Source organism: Anoplopoma fimbria, chromosome 3, assembly GCF_027596085.1.
Source record: "Anoplopoma fimbria isolate UVic2021 breed Golden Eagle Sablefish chromosome 3, Afim_UVic_2022, whole genome shotgun sequence".
Lineage (NCBI taxonomy): Eukaryota > Metazoa > Chordata > Actinopteri > Perciformes > Anoplopomatidae > Anoplopoma > Anoplopoma fimbria.
In genome coordinates, this window is record NC_072451.1 from 16673221 (window position 1) to 16692890 (window position 19670).

Here is a 19670-nt window from a genome sequence, read left to right on the forward strand (position 1 = left end):
AAATATTAACATTAGGTTGGCATTCAATTAAAATGGGTCGATATGTGGTTGGAGTACTCAGGTTGAGCCCCAGGGGGCAATGTGGAGTAATGAATACCTCATCATGTTGTATTCCTTGATCTTTCGACTGATCAAGTCCTGACTTGTGACAGCAGCATTCTGCAATGACAGCAGAAATACATTAAGGACAGTCATTAAATAAAATGGAAACTTTTATTCAAAAACTACAACAGTGAAATGCAGGTTAATTTAAATTTATATTTTTAATACTTGATTTTGCCTGTAAATCCCACAAAATCATTTCTATAGTGGGCCTTCTGGATGACTAACTGACTGGGACACAGCCCCAAGATTAAAAAAAAAAAAACTGACAGGAAACTGCAGACATATCCGTACCAATGACATGAGTCTGATTACTGACATGATTAGAAAAAATGCATATTTTTTCTGCAATACAGAAAATGTATTGCAAATAACATTCATCGGGTTGGAGTGGTCATCATTATACCACAGCCTGATTGGATTTAATGTTTTGATTAGTGGTTTGATCAACATGGTCTATGCTAATAATAGGGGCAGTCTTACTAGGCAGCTAACAGATATCACAATATGTACACTTAATTCTCCCTATTTTTCTAAAATAATTTCCAATCCTGCCTAATCTAGTGCTGCCAGACCTCAATCTCAGATATCGGAATAAATGCTTGCCAGGAGACATCCGTTAACGAGGTCTTGATGAAAGGCAGCTTACTGAATGGCTCAGTCTAGAATTTTCCTCTCACGCCCCAAGAAGTGCCACCTGTGATTTTTTGTTCTAACCAGGTCGAACAGGTTTCCAATAAAACCTTATTTTGCTTTTGTTAGGCGTTTTAATAAAAGCTTTATCCTCTCCGTCTCACTGACACCATCATTGTATATTATTTAGGGACAGACTTTGGTTCACTTTGTTGTTAAGCTAACTTGTGTGTGGGTTTCTTTTCAAAACTATAAAGCAGTCTGGTCACAGTTTAAAAAAACTTTTAAAAAAAGAAAAGAAACTATGACATATGCTATGCTCTGCCCTGATTTTACTGGGTGTATTGAAGATGTCTCTGTCATTTTGGAAATGTAGGCCTTCTGACATCATTTCAGCTGGATGTTTGGTAATAATCTTGATTTGGCTACACAACATGAATCCTACTAAAACATACCTCTTCATCTGGGTTACTGTTTTCCTGAATGACTCTGATCCAAGACAGCATGTCGTCCCTCCCTTCTGCCTGGAACAAATACTCGCAGTCTGAGGTCGTGAGTCGCAGCACATTCTTGCGTCTTGTGTCGCTATAGGAGATGTCAACCAGACAGGCCTTGATGCTGATTCGCAGTGGGTCCTCGTCAGATGGCGTCGACGCATGAGACACTGCGTCCTTCCTGTCTTTGTAGAGGGTTAGAGTGTGACCTTGTAAAACAGCATACATCGGCTTCCATGATCTCATTCCTCCACTAACGCGCTACAGAGATGGGGAGACAAGAGAGACAGAAAAAGAGAAATACTTACAGATCAGACATTAGTGATATACATGGTTTGTTCAATGAGGTCATGAGTGTACAGACATACCTTATTTTTATCCGTACTAAGTTGCCTCAAATTGAGCAACCCTTCTTTGGAAGAATTGGCAAAGATATCTGAAGAAGAATCCCTTCGAGATCCCGAATCACCAGAAGATTTATGTCCATCCAGAGCCTGCAAAGGTGAATTTATGTCATTTTCTGGCATTATTAACGAAGAGTAGAATGTGACATTGAACATTGGGAGAGTGAGAGACGAAGATGTAATGCAAGATATTTTCCATATTTGAAGTTATTTTACAGTAACATTCATCCACATTTACTTTTGCTTCCGATTGTCCAGTTAGTATTTACTTCCTCAGTAATGCTCATAACAAATCTGGATCCCACTTCTCTTGCTGTTTCTGTTCTCTTTTTTCTTTTTGGAAAAGTACAGCCTTACTTAAATGCAATGTATTTTTGGTGCCATCACAGATGGATTAATATTTGCACACCTGTTTAAAGATTGTTAATGGTTATTCTAGACGCATTTCAATACTAGGCAAAGTTGGGCCAAAGAAAGAATAAAAATCAAATGTTTTATTGCGACATAAGAAAGCCTTGCATGTTGTAAGTAACTTTATAGTTCCTCACCTTCCTCAGGCCCTTGAGACCAGGCATATTCTTACTGGAAGATCTCCTGAAGAAGAAAAGCAAAGAAATGCAGATTTCAAGTCAGAGATTAGATCAGAAATATCAGAGCCCTAATACCAATGAGAATAAACGGAGGCAGTGACCGAGTCCTAGTATGCACTTACCTTCTACCCTGCTCCTGGTAGTTATCCAGACCCTCATCATAAGATTTGGACCGCTCTGTTTTGCTGGTTGCATCAGACTCCAACAAAGCACTTCTCAGGGACTCTATACAGTGAAATTGTTATTTGTCATTTATAACCAAAGTTATGAATTATAGAACATATATATATATTTAAAACAATTTTGAGGTAAAAGTAAAAAAAGAAATCTCAAGTCATTTGTTCTTTACAAATGCATCCTGTTAAGGCCAAGGCTTTACAGTCATATCCATCACCCAACCAACCAACCAACCAACCCAAACCCGTTTACCTTGGTCATGTGACAGCTGTCGACGAATGGGAGGGCATGGTGAGCCTGGAGTGGATGGATCTGTAGTTATGGATGGTGCAACAGATATCACAGCTGATGGTGGAATAGGAGGGGCCTCCCGGTCGACACTGGGGCTGATTGGCTCATCTATGACAATTTAAAAAAGACACTGTGAGCACAAAAATGAGATATAGCTTTTGTCACGTATTTAACTAGATATATTTCTGCTCTATATTTCCACATTATGTCTGACTATAAGAATGCAGGACTGCTGACTATTTATCTTGCATATCAAAGACAACTGTGTTAGCTTTCATCTCTGGGATTTAGGAAACATTTAAAACAGTCTTTCTGTGACTCCCATTGTTTCCATGCCACACCACAGCTGAGAGTCAGAACAGACCATCTCCTGACATGTTTTTTGAGGGAAAAAGAAGATCTTAACACTTGAGTACTACCGCCCACTCCTGGCACTTCAAGCCTGAAACTGCTCAGAGTACAAAGCTGCTCTCTGCAGCCGAGGGGCTTTTGGAGCTAAATTTAAAAGCAACTGTCCTAGTTCAAGCCTGTACCCAACTTTGAAACGGGGCAAAGGAAAAAGGATGTCACCATCTCCCCAACTAGGTCTGTCAGGCTATCATAAGGTTCTGCCCATCGTTGATAAACATTATTTAGTAACTTCAAAGTCTTCTCTCTAAAAAATATAAATGACCAATCTCTTCTACTATACTCTGAGCATAATATGAGGCACAGAAGCAGTTAAAAGAACAGAACTCCGGTCTCTTCAGGTTGATTAGTAACACTCGCGCGGTTCAGCCCCGGACCCAAACTGTTCAACAAAAAAGGTATACAAAATTTGACTGCATAGCTATCAAATTAATTCAGTGGAAGAAGTAAGGACCACATTCCAGTTACACCGCAAAATAGACTGAAAGATACCAGACATTACCATCTAAAGAAGATAAAGATATATGAACTGTCTCTAGCTTTGGTAAACAAAATGATGGATTCGGCAATTGGACCAAATTACCCAACATGACTGAGGCCTGGACCAGCGGGCTTTCAAACAGGCCATTGATGGAGGCCTAGCGGCTTACACAATCAGGGCACTGTTCTCCTGGGCCGGGGCACCAGTCCCAGAATGGTGGTGTTCAGCATCAACGCTGTCACTGCCTGCTTTGTCTGCACCTGCACCTGGCCGACCAACATTAAATGAACCACTAAAGGAACTGCGGAAACACTGTTGGTACTCCAAAAGTGTAGTGACCTCATAGATAACGCTGTACTAAGGGGTTTCTAACCATGTACAAGTCCTCCAGCCGACCCCCTACCCTAATTAATTGGTGTGGACAGAATATTATAAAAAAGTTTGCAGTAGTTAGTATTAGGCACCATATGATAGCTTTATTTTTCACTGCACTGCTTCTAAAGACCCCAATTTAACTCTGACTCAGAAACTAACTCGTCACTGCCTGTGACCTAGTTCATCCATACAGTATAGCTGCATAGTACATAATGTTTTCTTGATGTCCTTCCAAAGGGAAAAAGTAGATCAGCTATCAGAGGCAGTTTATTTAAGGTAAAACTACCAACAAAAGAAATGCTAACTTCAGTCTTTCTATTTTTCATTTCTTTTTGTCATCAGGACTGCTCATTTCTCTGAAGAACCAGCCTAATCATACTGAATTGCACTAAGATCTAATGAAAAGCAACCAAAATGAACTGTGAATAACAGCATATCCACTCTCACAGTCCTTACTTTTCTGTTTTACTAAATTATGTGAGAAACAGGAAGGAGGAAGACAGACTGATAGACAGACAACACCCAAACCTGCATAATCCATATAATACATGAAGAGACAAATTGAGAGAGACAAACAGTAAGACAGACCATATATATATATATACACATATGAAAATAAAATATTTGATACATTTTCAATCTCATATGAGATTTCAAAAAGGTCCTCCATCTATCAACTATAGCTATATACTCATCAATGACCACCACTAAACATAAATCCTATAGATTATGTATTTCTTTCTCATTGCTGAACTTATTAATAAGGTTTCTCTAAAACAAGACTGAATATATGGAACATCTTGGCAGTCAAATTTAGACTAGATTTAGGGATGCGTTTGGTGCCATTTCCAAAAGCTGAAACAAAAACAGCAAAAATACAACTCTAAAAGAATATGAGTTTAAAAATAAATAGAAAAATGCTTTTGAAAGCACTGATGAGGAGAACTATTCATCACCAGGAAATGCATTATGGGACTACTGAACCATAATGCATTCCCATTCCCTCCTGAAGAGAGAAAACAATATATTAAGAGGAGAAATTCAATATATTCCAAATGGCTTAAGCCATCCTTCACTCTGCCCCAGTTAAGCCTAATATACCACAAAACCTTACTGAATGCCACAAAACCTGATTAATAATATCTTCCCTCAAAGATGAATTTATTGGTGAACATCTTTCCAGCACTGTATATACACAAACCAATAAAAATAATAATAATACTGAATCAGATTAACAACAAAACCAAAGCTGTCTGCTTCCACACTCAGGTTTTCCATCCATCTATTTCAAATTGATTTTCTATCATCTATAGTAGAAGCCCTTTTAACTAGCTACAGTATCAGCACTGCCAGTCTGCCTCATGTTACTACTGCCTGCTGTCGTTGCCATGACAACTTTGGGCGGCAAGGCTTACAACTGATTATTCTCTCACCGATGAATGGAATGGAGTCCAGAGACTCATCCAGGTTGCTGGAGCAGGAGGTGTGACATTGTTCCCCAAGGCGGCGCATGCGTATCTCTCGACGTGCATCGTTTGGAAGCCAGCATGCTGCCACATCTGCTGTGGAATCGGGTCCGTCATCATTTACAGCCAGGATGTAGGAGGGGTGCCGCAAAGGGCTGGGGTTCTTTCCAGGGGGGGGTTTCTCCCTTAGAATGACACCGCTGTCCAAGGGGCTTCGCCCGTTGACGTGACTCTGGGAGTTTGGATGAGGTGGTTTGAGGATGCTAGGCCTCTGAGGCATGTGTTTTGGGGTGGAGCATGAAGAAGACCTGTGTCCTACCAATGCTGTGTCTCTACCTGCCTCAACAGCCAGCATGGTTTCAGCCAGGATCCTGCTCTGGCCTTGTTGGATAGAGTGGGTTGCATGTTTTCCTTTGACGGCAACTCTTTGGTCAATAAGAGAATGTTCAGCACTTGTGCTCTTTACATAATGTGAGTGTCTGTCTGAGAGCATGGGTGAGGAGCGGGTCTGAAGAGAATCTGGTCCTTTAGAGTAAAGAGAAGGGTTTGGTGCCCCCCTCATGCCACCGCTGTACCCAGCAGATGGTCTGTAGAGCATGGCGTGTCTGGGGACAGACTGTCTGCTGGGCCTCGTACCTTGGTCTGCCCTTCCGTACCCTCCTCTCCTGTCATTGGGCCGAGCCAGCTCTGCAGGGTCAACATAGTCTGTGGAGTGTGCCCGTGCTTTGTGCATCAGGCCATCTTGCGACACGCTTCGAGGAGGCCAGTTCCTGGTATGGCCCATTCTCTCTGGACCGCTCATACGGTCCTGCGAAGCACTGCGTGGGGCAATTTGAAAGTGGGGTGGAGGTCCTTGGTATGACCGTTCATGGGAAGTACTCCTCCGTCGTATCCCCTTAGGGCCCCAGTCTCCCCGGGGAATGTGATGTGAGGCGCCAAAGGTGGTCTGATTGGATGCTCGCAAATTGTCCAGTCTCTCCTGGATAGTCCGACTACCATGGGAATGGATTCCTTTGTTGTCAATGTACTCCCTGTATGTTTGGTAAGTGCGCCAATCAATGTTTTGATTGTTGCCTGGGTAGTGAGGGGCCTGACCTCCATATTGGACCATTCCGGGACCACTGGGATAGACATCAGCCTTTAGAGCGTGAGGATACTGGGCCAGTGACCCAGGCCTTCCTCTGGCAAAGACCGGGTCCATGTAATCTATCCTATGTGTTGGACCCATGCGCCCGATTTGGGCTGAGTCAGGAGGAACCACCACAGTCCGCACGCTGTCGTTGCGCATGCACACTGCCATCTGGCTTTTTGGATATGATGGAGGAGGAGGGGATGGGGGCACTGTGATCTCCTTGCGGTACCCATGATCAGGAGGTGCTGGTGGCCCTCGGCAGAGCTGCCCTGATGCATCTGTTGCCTGGGCCATGCCCGTAGGCTTACAGTCTACTCTGGGGTAGCATACTGGGGGTGGTTCAGGAATGTGACAGGCATTTCCACTGTAGCTGCTGCGGCAACGGAGGTAGGCATCCTGGGAGTAGGCCTAAGGACAGAGCAAAAAAAAGCAGTGTTACAATAGATACAGTACAAGCTGCATCCGCAAGTGTGTGTAAGATTCAGCAGTGTGCTACTAGATGCTTACAGAGAAGTCAAGCGTGATATTACAATTGCAACTGGACGCATTAGTGTAGGCAGTGCATGTTGCAGAGTGAGCGGAGGCGTTAGCAGTTCAGTGATGTCAGTGGTCTTCAACTGCTCCTTATTTAGAGTTCTCATGGTAATGTGCATTGTTGCAGATGATAGTACACAATATAATTCAATGTAAAGAATATTTCTCTCTAAAAGATAGATGATACTTCCAACAATATTCTTTCAAACAGTCATTCTCCTGTGATTCTGCCTGTGTTCTACAGAGAACAATGGTTTGTTGCTGCCAAAGATCTGTGATTTTTAATATGAAAAAAAAAGAAATGAACATCTACCATAACTGAAGATACACACTAAGATACATTTGGAATGGTGTTTATTTGTACTACATTCAATATTTAGTCTTCATTGGGATATTTTCAGCAAAGGTTGCATAATAATCAATGCACGTGAGATAAGACAATCAAGTAGCTAAAACGCAAAACATCTAAACATGTAATAATGTACAGTAAAAAATGACAGATGATGACAAGCAACCAGTGTCTTCATTTTCCCACCTCAGACTGATGGACTGTAACCTCAGACAGACGGGTCCTCCATCCCTTATAGAAAAAAATGCTATATTTAGCCTGCCTGTTTATCATCCAAGGTTTGGTAGCCTCGACTATTTCACTGCAAGTACTACTAAAATCATTCTCAATTAATACACATTTAAGCTAACGCTTTCTACGGTCTTCTAGCCGCACTAGATTTATCTGCTACTCGTAACATACTGTAAATACAACAAGCAAAAAGACGTGTAAAAGGTATGAGGACTTTGATCCTGCTACCTGGCGTCAAATTACAGTCTTACATAAGCTATGTTTGTGCCACAGCAATCAGTGCCAGGCTCTGTCCCTCCCTTTGTAAGCATGAGTGTGCAAGCGAGTTCAGAGGTCACTGGCCTTTATCACACTAATGACATCTGGCATGCAGGATGAAGAAGGGGCGAGGCTTTACTGAGATGACAGCTGGATGCCAACTCGAGTACTCAATCTAACAGGTACTGCAGGCACAGTACATCAGCCATTTCTTCAGTCTGCACATTTGAATCACCAACACAGAGCTGACAGTCAGCCACGGCAACTAAATAGCAATAATGTCAAACCTGAAGACCCCATCCTGTAATGACAATGCTGGACAAATGCAAAAATGAGACCGCAAGCACATCATTTCAACATCAAATGGGTACCCAGTCTGCTGTTTGCTTACCAGATTAGTAGTTTCCAGAGAAAAAGGCTGCTGTTACAGCATGTGAAAACGAGAGTGTCAAGAAATCAAGGGAGATAGGGTGGAAGAGAACAAGATGCCAGCAGCGCAAAAAGCACACATTATAAAAAGCAGCCACAGCAATGACTGGGCTTGACATGCTAAAAATATACTAGAGCTGCAGCAGCAATACAGGGGGATGAAGAAGCAGAGATGGAGCAGGGGTTGACACGCTACGACCTGCCTGTGCCAGTCTGTCCTGGGTGAGGTGGAGAGACCAAAAGCTTGCCTCTCATGATGCTGTTACGTCTCCATGGTTCTATCCACCTTCAGCCAGAATATTACGCTAACTGAACAAGGTGCCTCCAGTCTATGTCTCTCCCTCTGCCTCCCTCCCTCCCTCTGCTATTGCTCACATGACAGAAGCAGCAGCTGCTGATTATACATTCAGCTCTGATGGTACAGCCCCCCCCCTCCCACTCCTTCCTCCCTTCTCCTTTTCCCTAAGATTCAACCTGTTCTACACACAGGACAGTCAGCTGATTTTATCTACTGCTTTCGGCTCATCATTCATGCTGTTCCCTCTTTTTTTTTTTTTTTTTTTTTTTTTTTTAGTATTTCCTCAGATTTTCTGGCGTTCAGTTCCCTCCCTTTTCTGCTCCCTGAATGTACACCCTCTCCGTCTCTTTGCTAAGCAACTGCTGCCTGTCTCCAAGCAATAAGTGTGTGCTGCCTCCTACAGTGAAATGTCATCCGGCTAGCATCACCGCTAATCCTCTTGTTCTTATGGACAGCCCTCATCAGTTTGCCTGCCTACATTAATAGATATTTTTTTGTGTGGCTGCTGGCCATTGATGATGCAATGATGTGGCCAGTGTTTTCACAACACACGTGTAAGATACGGTGGTCTCGGTAAATGGTTAGAGAGGAAATAAATGGCAAGAAAGAGGGAGGGTCTAACAGGTTAGAGGGGTGGAGTAACGGTCAATTAATCATAGAGGAAAAATATAACTGGTTAATGTAAGAAGAGCTATAAGTGGATGTGAACATTAAATTATTTTTCTTTGACATTACAAGTTTAATTATAATCGACTCGTGATAGAACGTTACATCTAAAAAATAAAGAGCATTGACATCTTATTTAAAAAGATTCAGTAAAATGACAATGACAATATTTTTGTAAGGATGTGGTGCTTACAGAGAGAGATGACTGGTTATTACAATACACATTGATATTGTATTTCTGAACGCCATTCTTCTTGATGATATTATTAATGAAGGTTTTCATATATTTATATAGATTCAACCAGGACATTTAGTATCAACAAGGGAATATTTCAGCGAAAGCAAACAGCCAAGCTCTCTCATTATATAATTCATAAAACAGGCTATCAGATAATAATAACAAGCCCTTGGGAGAATACTCCTGAGCATCCTGACAAAGCACTTAATGTTGTGTCCTTTAGATATTGAACAGATGAGTGCACCTTTGCTTTGCCCTGAATGTTTAGAAAGCATAGTGTCTGTGAACAGCTGCCTGCAGTATGCATTAAAGGTTAATGATGATATCAAAAGTGCAAAGGCCCATCTATTCACTGGGAATATTGGGGTGACATGAAAACCACATCTCAAAGTATAATGTACAGGTTTTTTTTGCATAGCCTTGTTAGGACAATGCAAGACAAATAAATTATGCCTAATTGGATTAAAGATGGATTATAAAAGCAAAACGTTGTAATATTCATTTTCAGGGATGATCATTGCCTTTTGCAATAGGAAAATTAAATAAACATTCATACTTAACTACATTACCTCATTTTTGTAAAATATAAATAAAATAAAATGACTTGTGTATGAGTCCTTTACACGCATTATTGACTAACAGATGTCAAAGTAGTCGAAATAGAAATGCAACATTTGTGTGAGCAACACAAATGAAGCTCTGCCCCGAATTTTAAAAGAGACTGTTAAGATAATACTGCTAATATGCCCCACCATCCAATAAGTAAATAAAAACATTAAAATGGTATCAAAGACCCGACTTCAGTTCACTTTTTCGTATCCTTAAGGATCTTAGTCCCGGGTATCTACACTTGAACAATAAGTTTCCATCTAAAATGTTATATTCTGAATTAATATTCTATGGCCTTTTTAAAAAAATAATCTAACGTTCTATACTTGATGTGTAAATATTCAGCTATTTTCAAACTGTTGTGGAAGTTACATGTCACTCTCTTAAACTCTTATCTACTTAAATGTCTCACAAGCAGCAACTTTATTAGTCATCTGCTTCTGTGAAAGCAGTCATAGACACCACAGTCATTTTTAACTAATCACTGTTGTTTAACTTAATTTCCTAGTTGAATTTCTATTTGATTTGGTATGGTTAAAAGGGTTCCTCCAGGGTTGCTGATGGTCTACATCAACCAAAAGCCAATCCAAAATATCTCAAATGTACAAATACATGACCACAGAAAGCAGCCACCCTTCAAATTCTATTGCTTCTTCTGATAGTAGTTAATCTGCCAAAGGTACAAAAATCACTGAGGCTGTCACATGTAATTCAGCATGTGTGGCAGGGATCCATATTCCCTAAGTGCATTGAGGAGTTGAGAATGCAGTTGAGTGATGAGCACAACTTTTCTACAACTCAACTGTTTGATTCAAGCCCATTCTGTGTAGACCTAGTAGTTTGAAGACAATTTTTAGCTAAATCTTACCTCTGTGCCATCATCTATGAAAATGGCGATGTGTACATTACTCCTGAATATGTCAGTATATGTATTTTAGATAATGCTTGCTCTATCAATCCAATTAGGCCATTTTGACAGTAATGTCAGCAGCAGTTTGAGGACAGATTACAGAGAGCCGCTCTGGCCTGATTAGGAGGCCTAGATAGGAAAGTCTGATGGGATATGCAGGCTTCCAGCATCTCATGACTACTGTCCCAACATGAACTCCTTAAACAAGAGCAGATATGAATAAAAAACACTTTCAAAACTGTCTTTTTTTTTGTTTGTTTAAAAAGAAAAATAACATGAAGAGAACCCCAAACTGCATTTAGAAAACAGGACTGAGAAACGTACCAGTTGCAGTATATCCTCATCTTTTGGCATCACACAAAGTTCTAGAAAGTCACCACTGTTGGAAAACAAAAAGAGATTTAAAGCAGGGAAAACACAAACACATTCCAGTATCATCCATACAAATGTATATTGAACCTCACCTGTCTTGGATCAAGGATATAACCTCACAATAGGCTTTCCCGATGATGCTCGCTCCATTCACCTTCACTATTCGATCACCTAATAGGCATTAAAAAACAGCAGTAATGACATCAGTACCAGAAAGGGGTTGTAAAAGACTGTGAGTTTTTAATAAGCACCACATAAAAATACAAATAACAGATAGTTAGTACATTTAGTGCTCAAATAATCCTTTATCCTGCCTTTAAATCACCTTTTGGTTAGATTAGATCAAATCTGTCACCTGATGTTGAAGTTTACAGTAACTATGCTGAGGGTTCCCTGTTAAGCATAAAATCCCTGGTGTATTTACCCAAAAAAGAGGCACAAAAAGGAGCACCTTCTATTAATCTTCACAGCGTGCATAATGTCAGGCCACCACTGAAAACTGCAATGCTTGCATTTCTTTTTTTCTTTTTGCTTACAACACTCTAAAACGTCAGTGCAATTACTTAAGAGGGAGTTTTGTGCTCTGTGTGACATCAGTTACAGGATTATGCCTGGGTTCTTGTGGTGTCATGACTTCTGAGTACTTACACTGCCAATCAATCTCTACTAGGTATTGGTAAATGAATGGGACTGATTGTTTGATGAATCGTCATTACCTGTGCAAAGCCCAGCTCCGTGACCAGGGCCTCCTTCTTTGACTTGCTTCACGAAAATGGTGTCCATTGGTTCAAGCCTATTCCGTTGTCCCCCTGATGAAAAGAAACAGGTCAGGCTACATTACAAAACAGTCATATAATGCAAAGACATTAAAGCATGTAAACTGTAAGGCTAACAAAATGTCAACAAGGTGAAGATTACACATGAACATTTTTTTTGTATCAAAGCAATTAAAACCTCAAATAACAACTTAATATTCTGGTAAAAGAAGCACTGGACTAAAAGCTGAACTCGAAATGTGAAAACAACAACTAAAGAACCTGCGAATGAGAGCCAGACTGAGCAGTAAATTGTTTCATGAGATTTAGGTGAGAAGAGAGAACAACGGTTGTGTATGAGAATGAGAGAGAAACTGGGAGTATTGTCACAAGATCTGGAGACATGTGAGTCAACGTTATGACAGCAGAACAGACAGCGTTTTGGCCAGCGCATGCCCAAATTACAAGATTTTACAAAAAGATATGATCAGTAGTTGATTCAGAGAAGAAGAAAAAAAAAACTCAAAAAGGGGACGCAGTGTGGGGTGGATAAAAGCAGCTGAGGCAAGGAAACCTGTTTGCTCATGCTGCTCCTGTCTCCTAGCAGCTGCATGGCTGCAGAAAAAAAAAATGAAGGAAAGAAAAGAAAGACCGAGGGGGTGAGAGAAAGAGAGACTGAAAGAAGGTAGAGTGACAGTGTGCTCAGCTGCACAACTCCCACTCTTTCCTTATAAACTGAGAAATAGCTCTGGGCAGAGCCAAAGAGTGGCTAAAACCCTTCGCCAGTAGTTAACATTCTGGTAGTGAGTCAGTGCAAGATGGCTCACAAACTAAAGTGGATGGGAGGACTAACATGGGAACGGGCACGATAGTCTTTAAAAAAGGTACTAAACGTCCTGACATGATCAATAAAAGAAGTTAACTGTTCTTAGTGTCATTTGAAACATACATTTATAAGAATTTATTGCCCCTGTGACGAACACAATATTGCTATTTGAATGTTTTGTGTTTAAACAATTTGAAAAGGGGACACGGGCAATCAGGTTGTTTAGTACGACTCAATGGTTAACTAATCTAGAATATAAAAATCATCAGTAATCTGTAAACCTCACAGACACAGATATATCTTTGCCTCCATTTTTCTCACTCACACACACAAGATTACTCATCCATAACCACATCCTGGGGATTCACATTATGCAATACTGCCACAGGAGCCCTATATAACTACAGCAGCACAACATGCCCCCTCTGGTGGTATGCTATAGAACTCCATCTCTACAATGGAGCGGTTCATAAATCCATACATGAGCCACGGTAAATATGTAAATGTATAGTGGATGCATTTCAGTGACACCTGATATACGAAGACCCAAACATTCTTGCATTCATATTTTGCATTCTTCAACTTGCACTTACTTTAACAACAACTTGCCGAGCAGCAACTGTACGATGGAGCTTTCTTTTTACAGCACTCTATCTCAGTCTGACTAGATGTATCTTTGCTCTACCTGACTGTCTTGGGCAATACAAATGACTTTATTATGGACCACCCAACCAAAGCCATCATACATAAAATCACCACCTCGCTAATGCTGGTGGCACCTAATCATTTTAATACATACACTCAACATTTTGGGAAATGTTTTTTATTCGCTATATTACACAAGGTTAGACGTGTTAAATATTTCATACCCGTGTGTTCAGTACACAGACACAAAAATAGTTGGGAGTGTTCCTTTAAACCTAGAGAAAACCCGGCAGAAGCAAAGGAAAACATTGCCTGGTTTCATTTGCATAATTTAAGTCAGTTGGGGAATAGAGTGAGTGACGTTGGTAAAAACGTGACTTGCCCCAAGTGCCTGCAGTTGGCTCGTGTATATGCTCATTAACATTGAGGACTATTTCAAAAAAAATTGGCAGAATGATCTGCGAGTAAAAAAAAAAACTAAACTTGAATCAGGAAACACTGAACAAAGCCTTCATCGAACCAGCTTGCCGTTTCAAAATAAACACCGACAACAATGCCTGTGTACACTGCGCACGGATGGCAAAATGTAGACCAAATGTCGGCTGTGATTGTGGTAAAAGAGAACTTTTCTCAATGTGAAAGAGTGAAGAGTTGACAAGAGAACATTAGATCACAAGTGCACCCAAACTGGACCACAAGGCTGTGACAGAAGAGCTTTGTCTTGAGAGGCAGGAGACTCTAACACAATAAGAGAATAGATGTTGGTGCGGCCCCTGTGGAGGGACAACAGTGGCACACTCATAACTTTGATGCAATGTTTATTCATAAATCAATGATTTGGCACATATCGCCTTCTTCAGAATGAAACTTCATCTGAATGATCAGTTGTGTGTCAAAAGGCGATCAACACAATGACATTATTAATCGTTTCAGCAAGGCAATGTCAAAGCATGAGGTCTTCATTTATTTTCTTGTGGCTAAGACTTTAGACCGTAAAATACAGATTGAGAGTACAAGACATTTTCTACACACAAATTGTATAACATTGAACTACTCGATATTACAGATATAGTGTATTTCTATTCTGAAGAAAGCATAAGTGCCAAGAAACATAGATTTATGAATAAATAAGACTGCATCCGAGGTATGAGCGAGCGGCTCTCTCCTCCCCCCTTTTGATTTCTGCCTACTGCTATTTCTTTGATGTGGAACTGAGACAGACTAGCCCAGTCTGGACTAAAAATCATCCCACGTTGTCTTTTTCCCCCCCTTTTTTCAATTTTGGCTTGCTGCCTATGAGCCCCTGTGTCTGGCATTATGCAACGGCCAGGATTCTTTAATATTCTCTGGCTTACTTGGCCCGAAGCAACAAAGCTCCAGACAAAAAGGGTCTTCTAAAGTGTTTTTATTTTTTTGGTGAAATATAAATCATGACTTATTCAATGGGAGGTGGCTCCACTGTGCTGAACTTTGAGTTTGAACAATGATCAAACTCTGCATTTGCTTTCCAGCATATCTCTGTTGTTGCAGAAATCACATAGTGGATGATAGAAACAGTTCAAATTTGAGACACCCCAATACCATTTATTACATGGTTATGAGCAGATGCTGTACTTGGACTGCTACTTAGAACAGTCTCTATCAAGATAATAAGTTTTGTTGTGACTTTTAAAAGCCGATTCGTGGCATACTGGATATGTGTGTGCAGATCTCCAGGATTCACTGTGTACATACATCAAATACAGTCCATTCAGGATTATAATTGGATGGAAGCAACAATAATCATTACTACAGGATTGTAAACAGATTCAGGCAAGTGTCAGTAAGTATGTGCAGATGACCAATTGCTTTCTACTCACATCTACAGCTGGGTGATACAGTGTTATAACATCAATAATACTGTGATATGACACAATCGATCTTTTGGACAAAAATTGGAGACCATAATGTTGCTTAGTGTTTCTTTCCGAAAAAGGCTGCTTTACGGTCATGTGCCATAAATATTTGAGCTTGGCTGACTAGTGTGGAGTAATCAATTATGAATGCCTCTACCCGTTAACATTACTAATGTTATTCCTTTGTCATTTTTTTTTTGTGTAAAAATTGCTTCTAAAAACCACCAATAATCCTTAAATCAAATGTCGTCACTTCATGTTGTGTTATTACTTAAAGCAAAGACAGATATATGGGGTTTCCCCATGTCTAATGAAAACAAAGAGATTAGTTGTGCAAATAATAGTTTGCTTCCTCAACATGTTCAATATGAATTGTTGCTTTCCTGTACAGTGTTCCTCTCTAGAGAATATAGATGTCTAACAGAATTACTGACTGCCACATGAATGAATTCCAGAGAAGGCAACCACCTCACTGTAAACTAATGGCAACAAACTAAACCTAGAGCTCAGCCCACAAACAAGCTACTGGGATATAAACCTCTCAGTGATCAGACTGGGATGGGACAGGCAGTAACACAGTTAACTCAATCAAAGATAATTCAGGGGAATAAAGGGAAATCTGAATGATATACATTAGATTTGGAGTCTAACTGAGTACATTACATCTTTTGCTTCTCTCATGAAGAATCTCACAAAGAGTTTGAAGTTTCCGTTTTGGCAACAATTCAGGCTGGGAATTCAATTCAGTCTTTCAAATAAGTAACAAAGTCTTGCTTGATTAAATTAGAGTCAATTTGTGAGGTTTTGGCACAAGATGTGACACTGGTTTAAGATTTAACATCACGGACATATTAATCAAACATATCACCATTATATTCTCTTTGGATGTAAATTGCTTAAGATAAGGAGTTCTGTCTTCAGCAAAACAATCCTGTTAAATGGAGTTGTTATTTCTCTAAAATAATCACTTTTCAATAAATTAATTTGATTTTAAAATTTTGGGACCATGTTTTCTTTTTTTTACAAAACCACAAACACTCAAGTGTTTTCAGGGCCTGTAGGATCCCGTAACAAAATATGTGGAACATGACTGCTAGTTATCACTTGTATGTGTAAATGGTTAATTAACTTGTACTTGTATAGCTCTTTGCTAGTCTTCTAACCACTCAAAGCCCTTTAACGTTACATGTTTTTCACCCATTTATACACTGATGGCCCATCAGAACTAACTAACATTCACACCCATTCTTACACCACAGGAACAGCCTACAGGGGCAATTCAGGGTTAAGTGTCTTGCCAGAGGACGCATTGACATGAACTAGCGGATCCAGTAATTTAACCGCCGATCCTCTGATTGAAGGACGAGCCAAGTCAAAAATGACAAAGCACTAACAAACCAAAACATTTGTTTTAAAATGTAAGTGGGATATTGGGCCTGCCAAAAAGTGAGTGGACATTTAAGTTAAGTTGCACACGGCATTGGAAGTTTATAACTTTGTATTTAACCAGATCAACATTAACATATACCAGGGGTTTGATGTAAAGCGTGGGGTATGAAAATAACAAGAGGAAAGAGAACCAAACACACAACACAGTAAAATTGAGGCCATCTCTTTCTGACAGCCTTTTTACGGTGCGGGAGAAAAGCAGCAAGAACAACACAGTGAAACAATACCAAGAGGTGGTTCAGTGCGGGACAGAAACAGGTGGTGTTGACCAAACCTTTCATGCTTCCACAAAGGTCAGTGACACACAGGGGCTACATTGTTCGCAATTCATAAGGAAGCAAAAAGAGTAAAAGCATGGATGGATTAAGAGTAATTAGAAGTCAGAGGCACTACCCTGACTCAGCAGTGCTGACGGGCAGGCACGAACAGGAACAGTCAAGTTTTTTTTGCTTACCTCTTCGGCCATGATCTTCCTCCTGTAAAAACACAGAAACACAAAGTGACTTTGTTGTTCAGGGTCACAGAATTTAGGTATCAGTCTTATTATTGACTCAGCGTAATCTTACATGATAAGCAAACAATGCTCAGGTTCATGAAACCCACGGAAGCTTCTGACAATAGCAAATACAATCCTTCAATTTACCGGGAAGCAGTGCATGGTGGACTCTGGCGGGTACACGATGAAGTGCCGCAGGGTGAAGCCAAACCCTTGGGTAGTACGCCGCAAACGCACGGTTTTAGGTCTCGGCCATGAGAACGGCTCCTCTTCTGTTGGGTATTGCGCTGCAGGGGAATCAGCCAAGCTTCTCCACTCTGGAGATTCATTCTACACAAAGAGAAAAGTGGAGAAAGGAATTTAAAATTGAGTAGTCCCGCTTTCACATTCACACTGATGAGAAGATCTATTAGATTTGTGCTGGGAAAAAAAAAATGTAGCTATAATGTCCTAAAATTGAAAGTGTAAATTCTGGAATACCTTAGTGCTAGAATCCCAACACAACACACCATAACTAAAGTCATCTAATTATTTAACACCAAGTGTCAGTTCTTTGTTAAAGTTGGACATGGTTTAGAGGATGGGCTTTTGAATGCATAACACGCTGTCCCGTGTTTACAGTAAAGTCACGGTATCCCATTTTCACAGCTGGGGAGTAGAGCAGGTCAGGCTTCAGGACTTTGGACACCCCTGTGTTGTTTACTTGCTATTTATAGCCTCACACCTTTGTGGACTCATGTGTGCAGCCTCCCCCCCACACACCCTCACCCATCCCGCTCAGGTCTCCCCATATCATATTCCCTGTTCCAGTAAGACTTTAAGGAACACCTCTGTTCAAACAGTCTTGTATTTCCACACTGAATAATTATTTTTTACTCACCCTGTCTCAAACAAACCCTCCCCCTCCCCCCTGACTTTCCCCCCACAATGTGAGGAATTTGATGAGCTTGCATTTGCACTATCTCTGCCTGGGCAGATACGTTGAGCAAAATGTCAGAAAATCGGAGTACTTGCATGTTAACAAACCCAGTGCAAAACAAATTTGCAGGACACCTTGTCTCCTTGTGATTAATGCAGATGCAAGTTTAAACACTACATTTGATAAAAGGATCTGTTTGTTTTGATTAAAAGAGAAATAAATAAATCTGAGAAGCTCTCCCACTTAATACAGCTGTTGCAAGTAGCAGTGAATGGGCCAAAAAAAAAAGGATAAATAGTTTATCCACACCAACTTATAACAACAATGTCCTGCTGGTTTGATTTAGTATGTCACAGGATGAACATTCAGCCTCACACTAAATGTTTCATTCAAAATAAATTGTGTGCCTAGAGGTGTGTACCAAAGCATGTTTTAATGCTTCTCAATCTCAGAAACAAAGTTTTTTTTCCTGTTTTCTACCATATATATTTCTGAAAGAAGCAGTGACAAACTACTTGGATCAATGTGTATTTTGAATGGCACCCAGATATGTTGAACACAAAGAGTTCAAACGTGCAAACTGAAGAGAGTAAGGACTCCCAACACTGCTGTGGCTGGCTGGGAAACAGGGCTGCAGGTGCAGCTGACACCCATGTATTTTGATGAAAGTAGCAAAACAGGTTTTACAGTGCATTACAAGCTTTGACTGTTCTGTGATACATGCACTTCCATGTTGTAGTTCGAGCCTGTACACAGCAGTGCATTCACGCCACTAGGAAACATTCAAATCCACAGCCGGCGAGGCACTTGTGGTGATATGACAATAGATCCACTGGATGTTTGAAATGCCTGCGTTGCCCCCCTCGTGTCTCAGGGGCAAGCCGATCCCAGTCAACTGGATCTGATTTAGAAGCCAGTGCACTGGGCGATTTCCAACCCTATGATCTTTAGATATGGAGGACAGAAGGGGGTGTGGGCCTCCTGACAGACACATGCCAAGCATAGTTATCATTTCCACTTGCGTAGTTAATACTGTTGACATTCCAGGTCAATAAATTCCAGACCCACATTCAGACTCGCTCACGGTTTACCCAATTGTCCAACATAAAAAAACGCCCATAGTAAGGATGGAGATAAGAACAAAGTAAGACTACGACGCAAACCTGATTGACCAGATTAACTGTGACAAGAGGTCAAAAAGGAATCGACAAAGGAGAAAAATTATGAGATTACTTTAT

General features: G+C 40.6%; 1 protein-coding gene across 1 annotated transcript in view; it reads right to left on the reverse strand.

The window, feature by feature from the left end:
- Window positions 1–19670, reverse strand: part of arhgap21b (Rho GTPase activating protein 21b) — a 33561-nt gene that overhangs the window by 7664 nt on the left and 6227 nt on the right. Inside the window, 12 exon segments of the mRNA XM_054626626.1 lie at window positions 98–159; window positions 1191–1490; window positions 1598–1723; window positions 2182–2227; window positions 2346–2448; window positions 2653–2799; window positions 5389–6961; window positions 11400–11454; window positions 11540–11618; window positions 12164–12256; window positions 17472–17493; window positions 17661–17843. Coding sequence (XP_054482601.1) covers window positions 98–159; window positions 1191–1490; window positions 1598–1723; window positions 2182–2227; window positions 2346–2448; window positions 2653–2799; window positions 5389–6961; window positions 11400–11454; window positions 11540–11618; window positions 12164–12256; window positions 17472–17493; window positions 17661–17843 — 2789 coding nt within the window.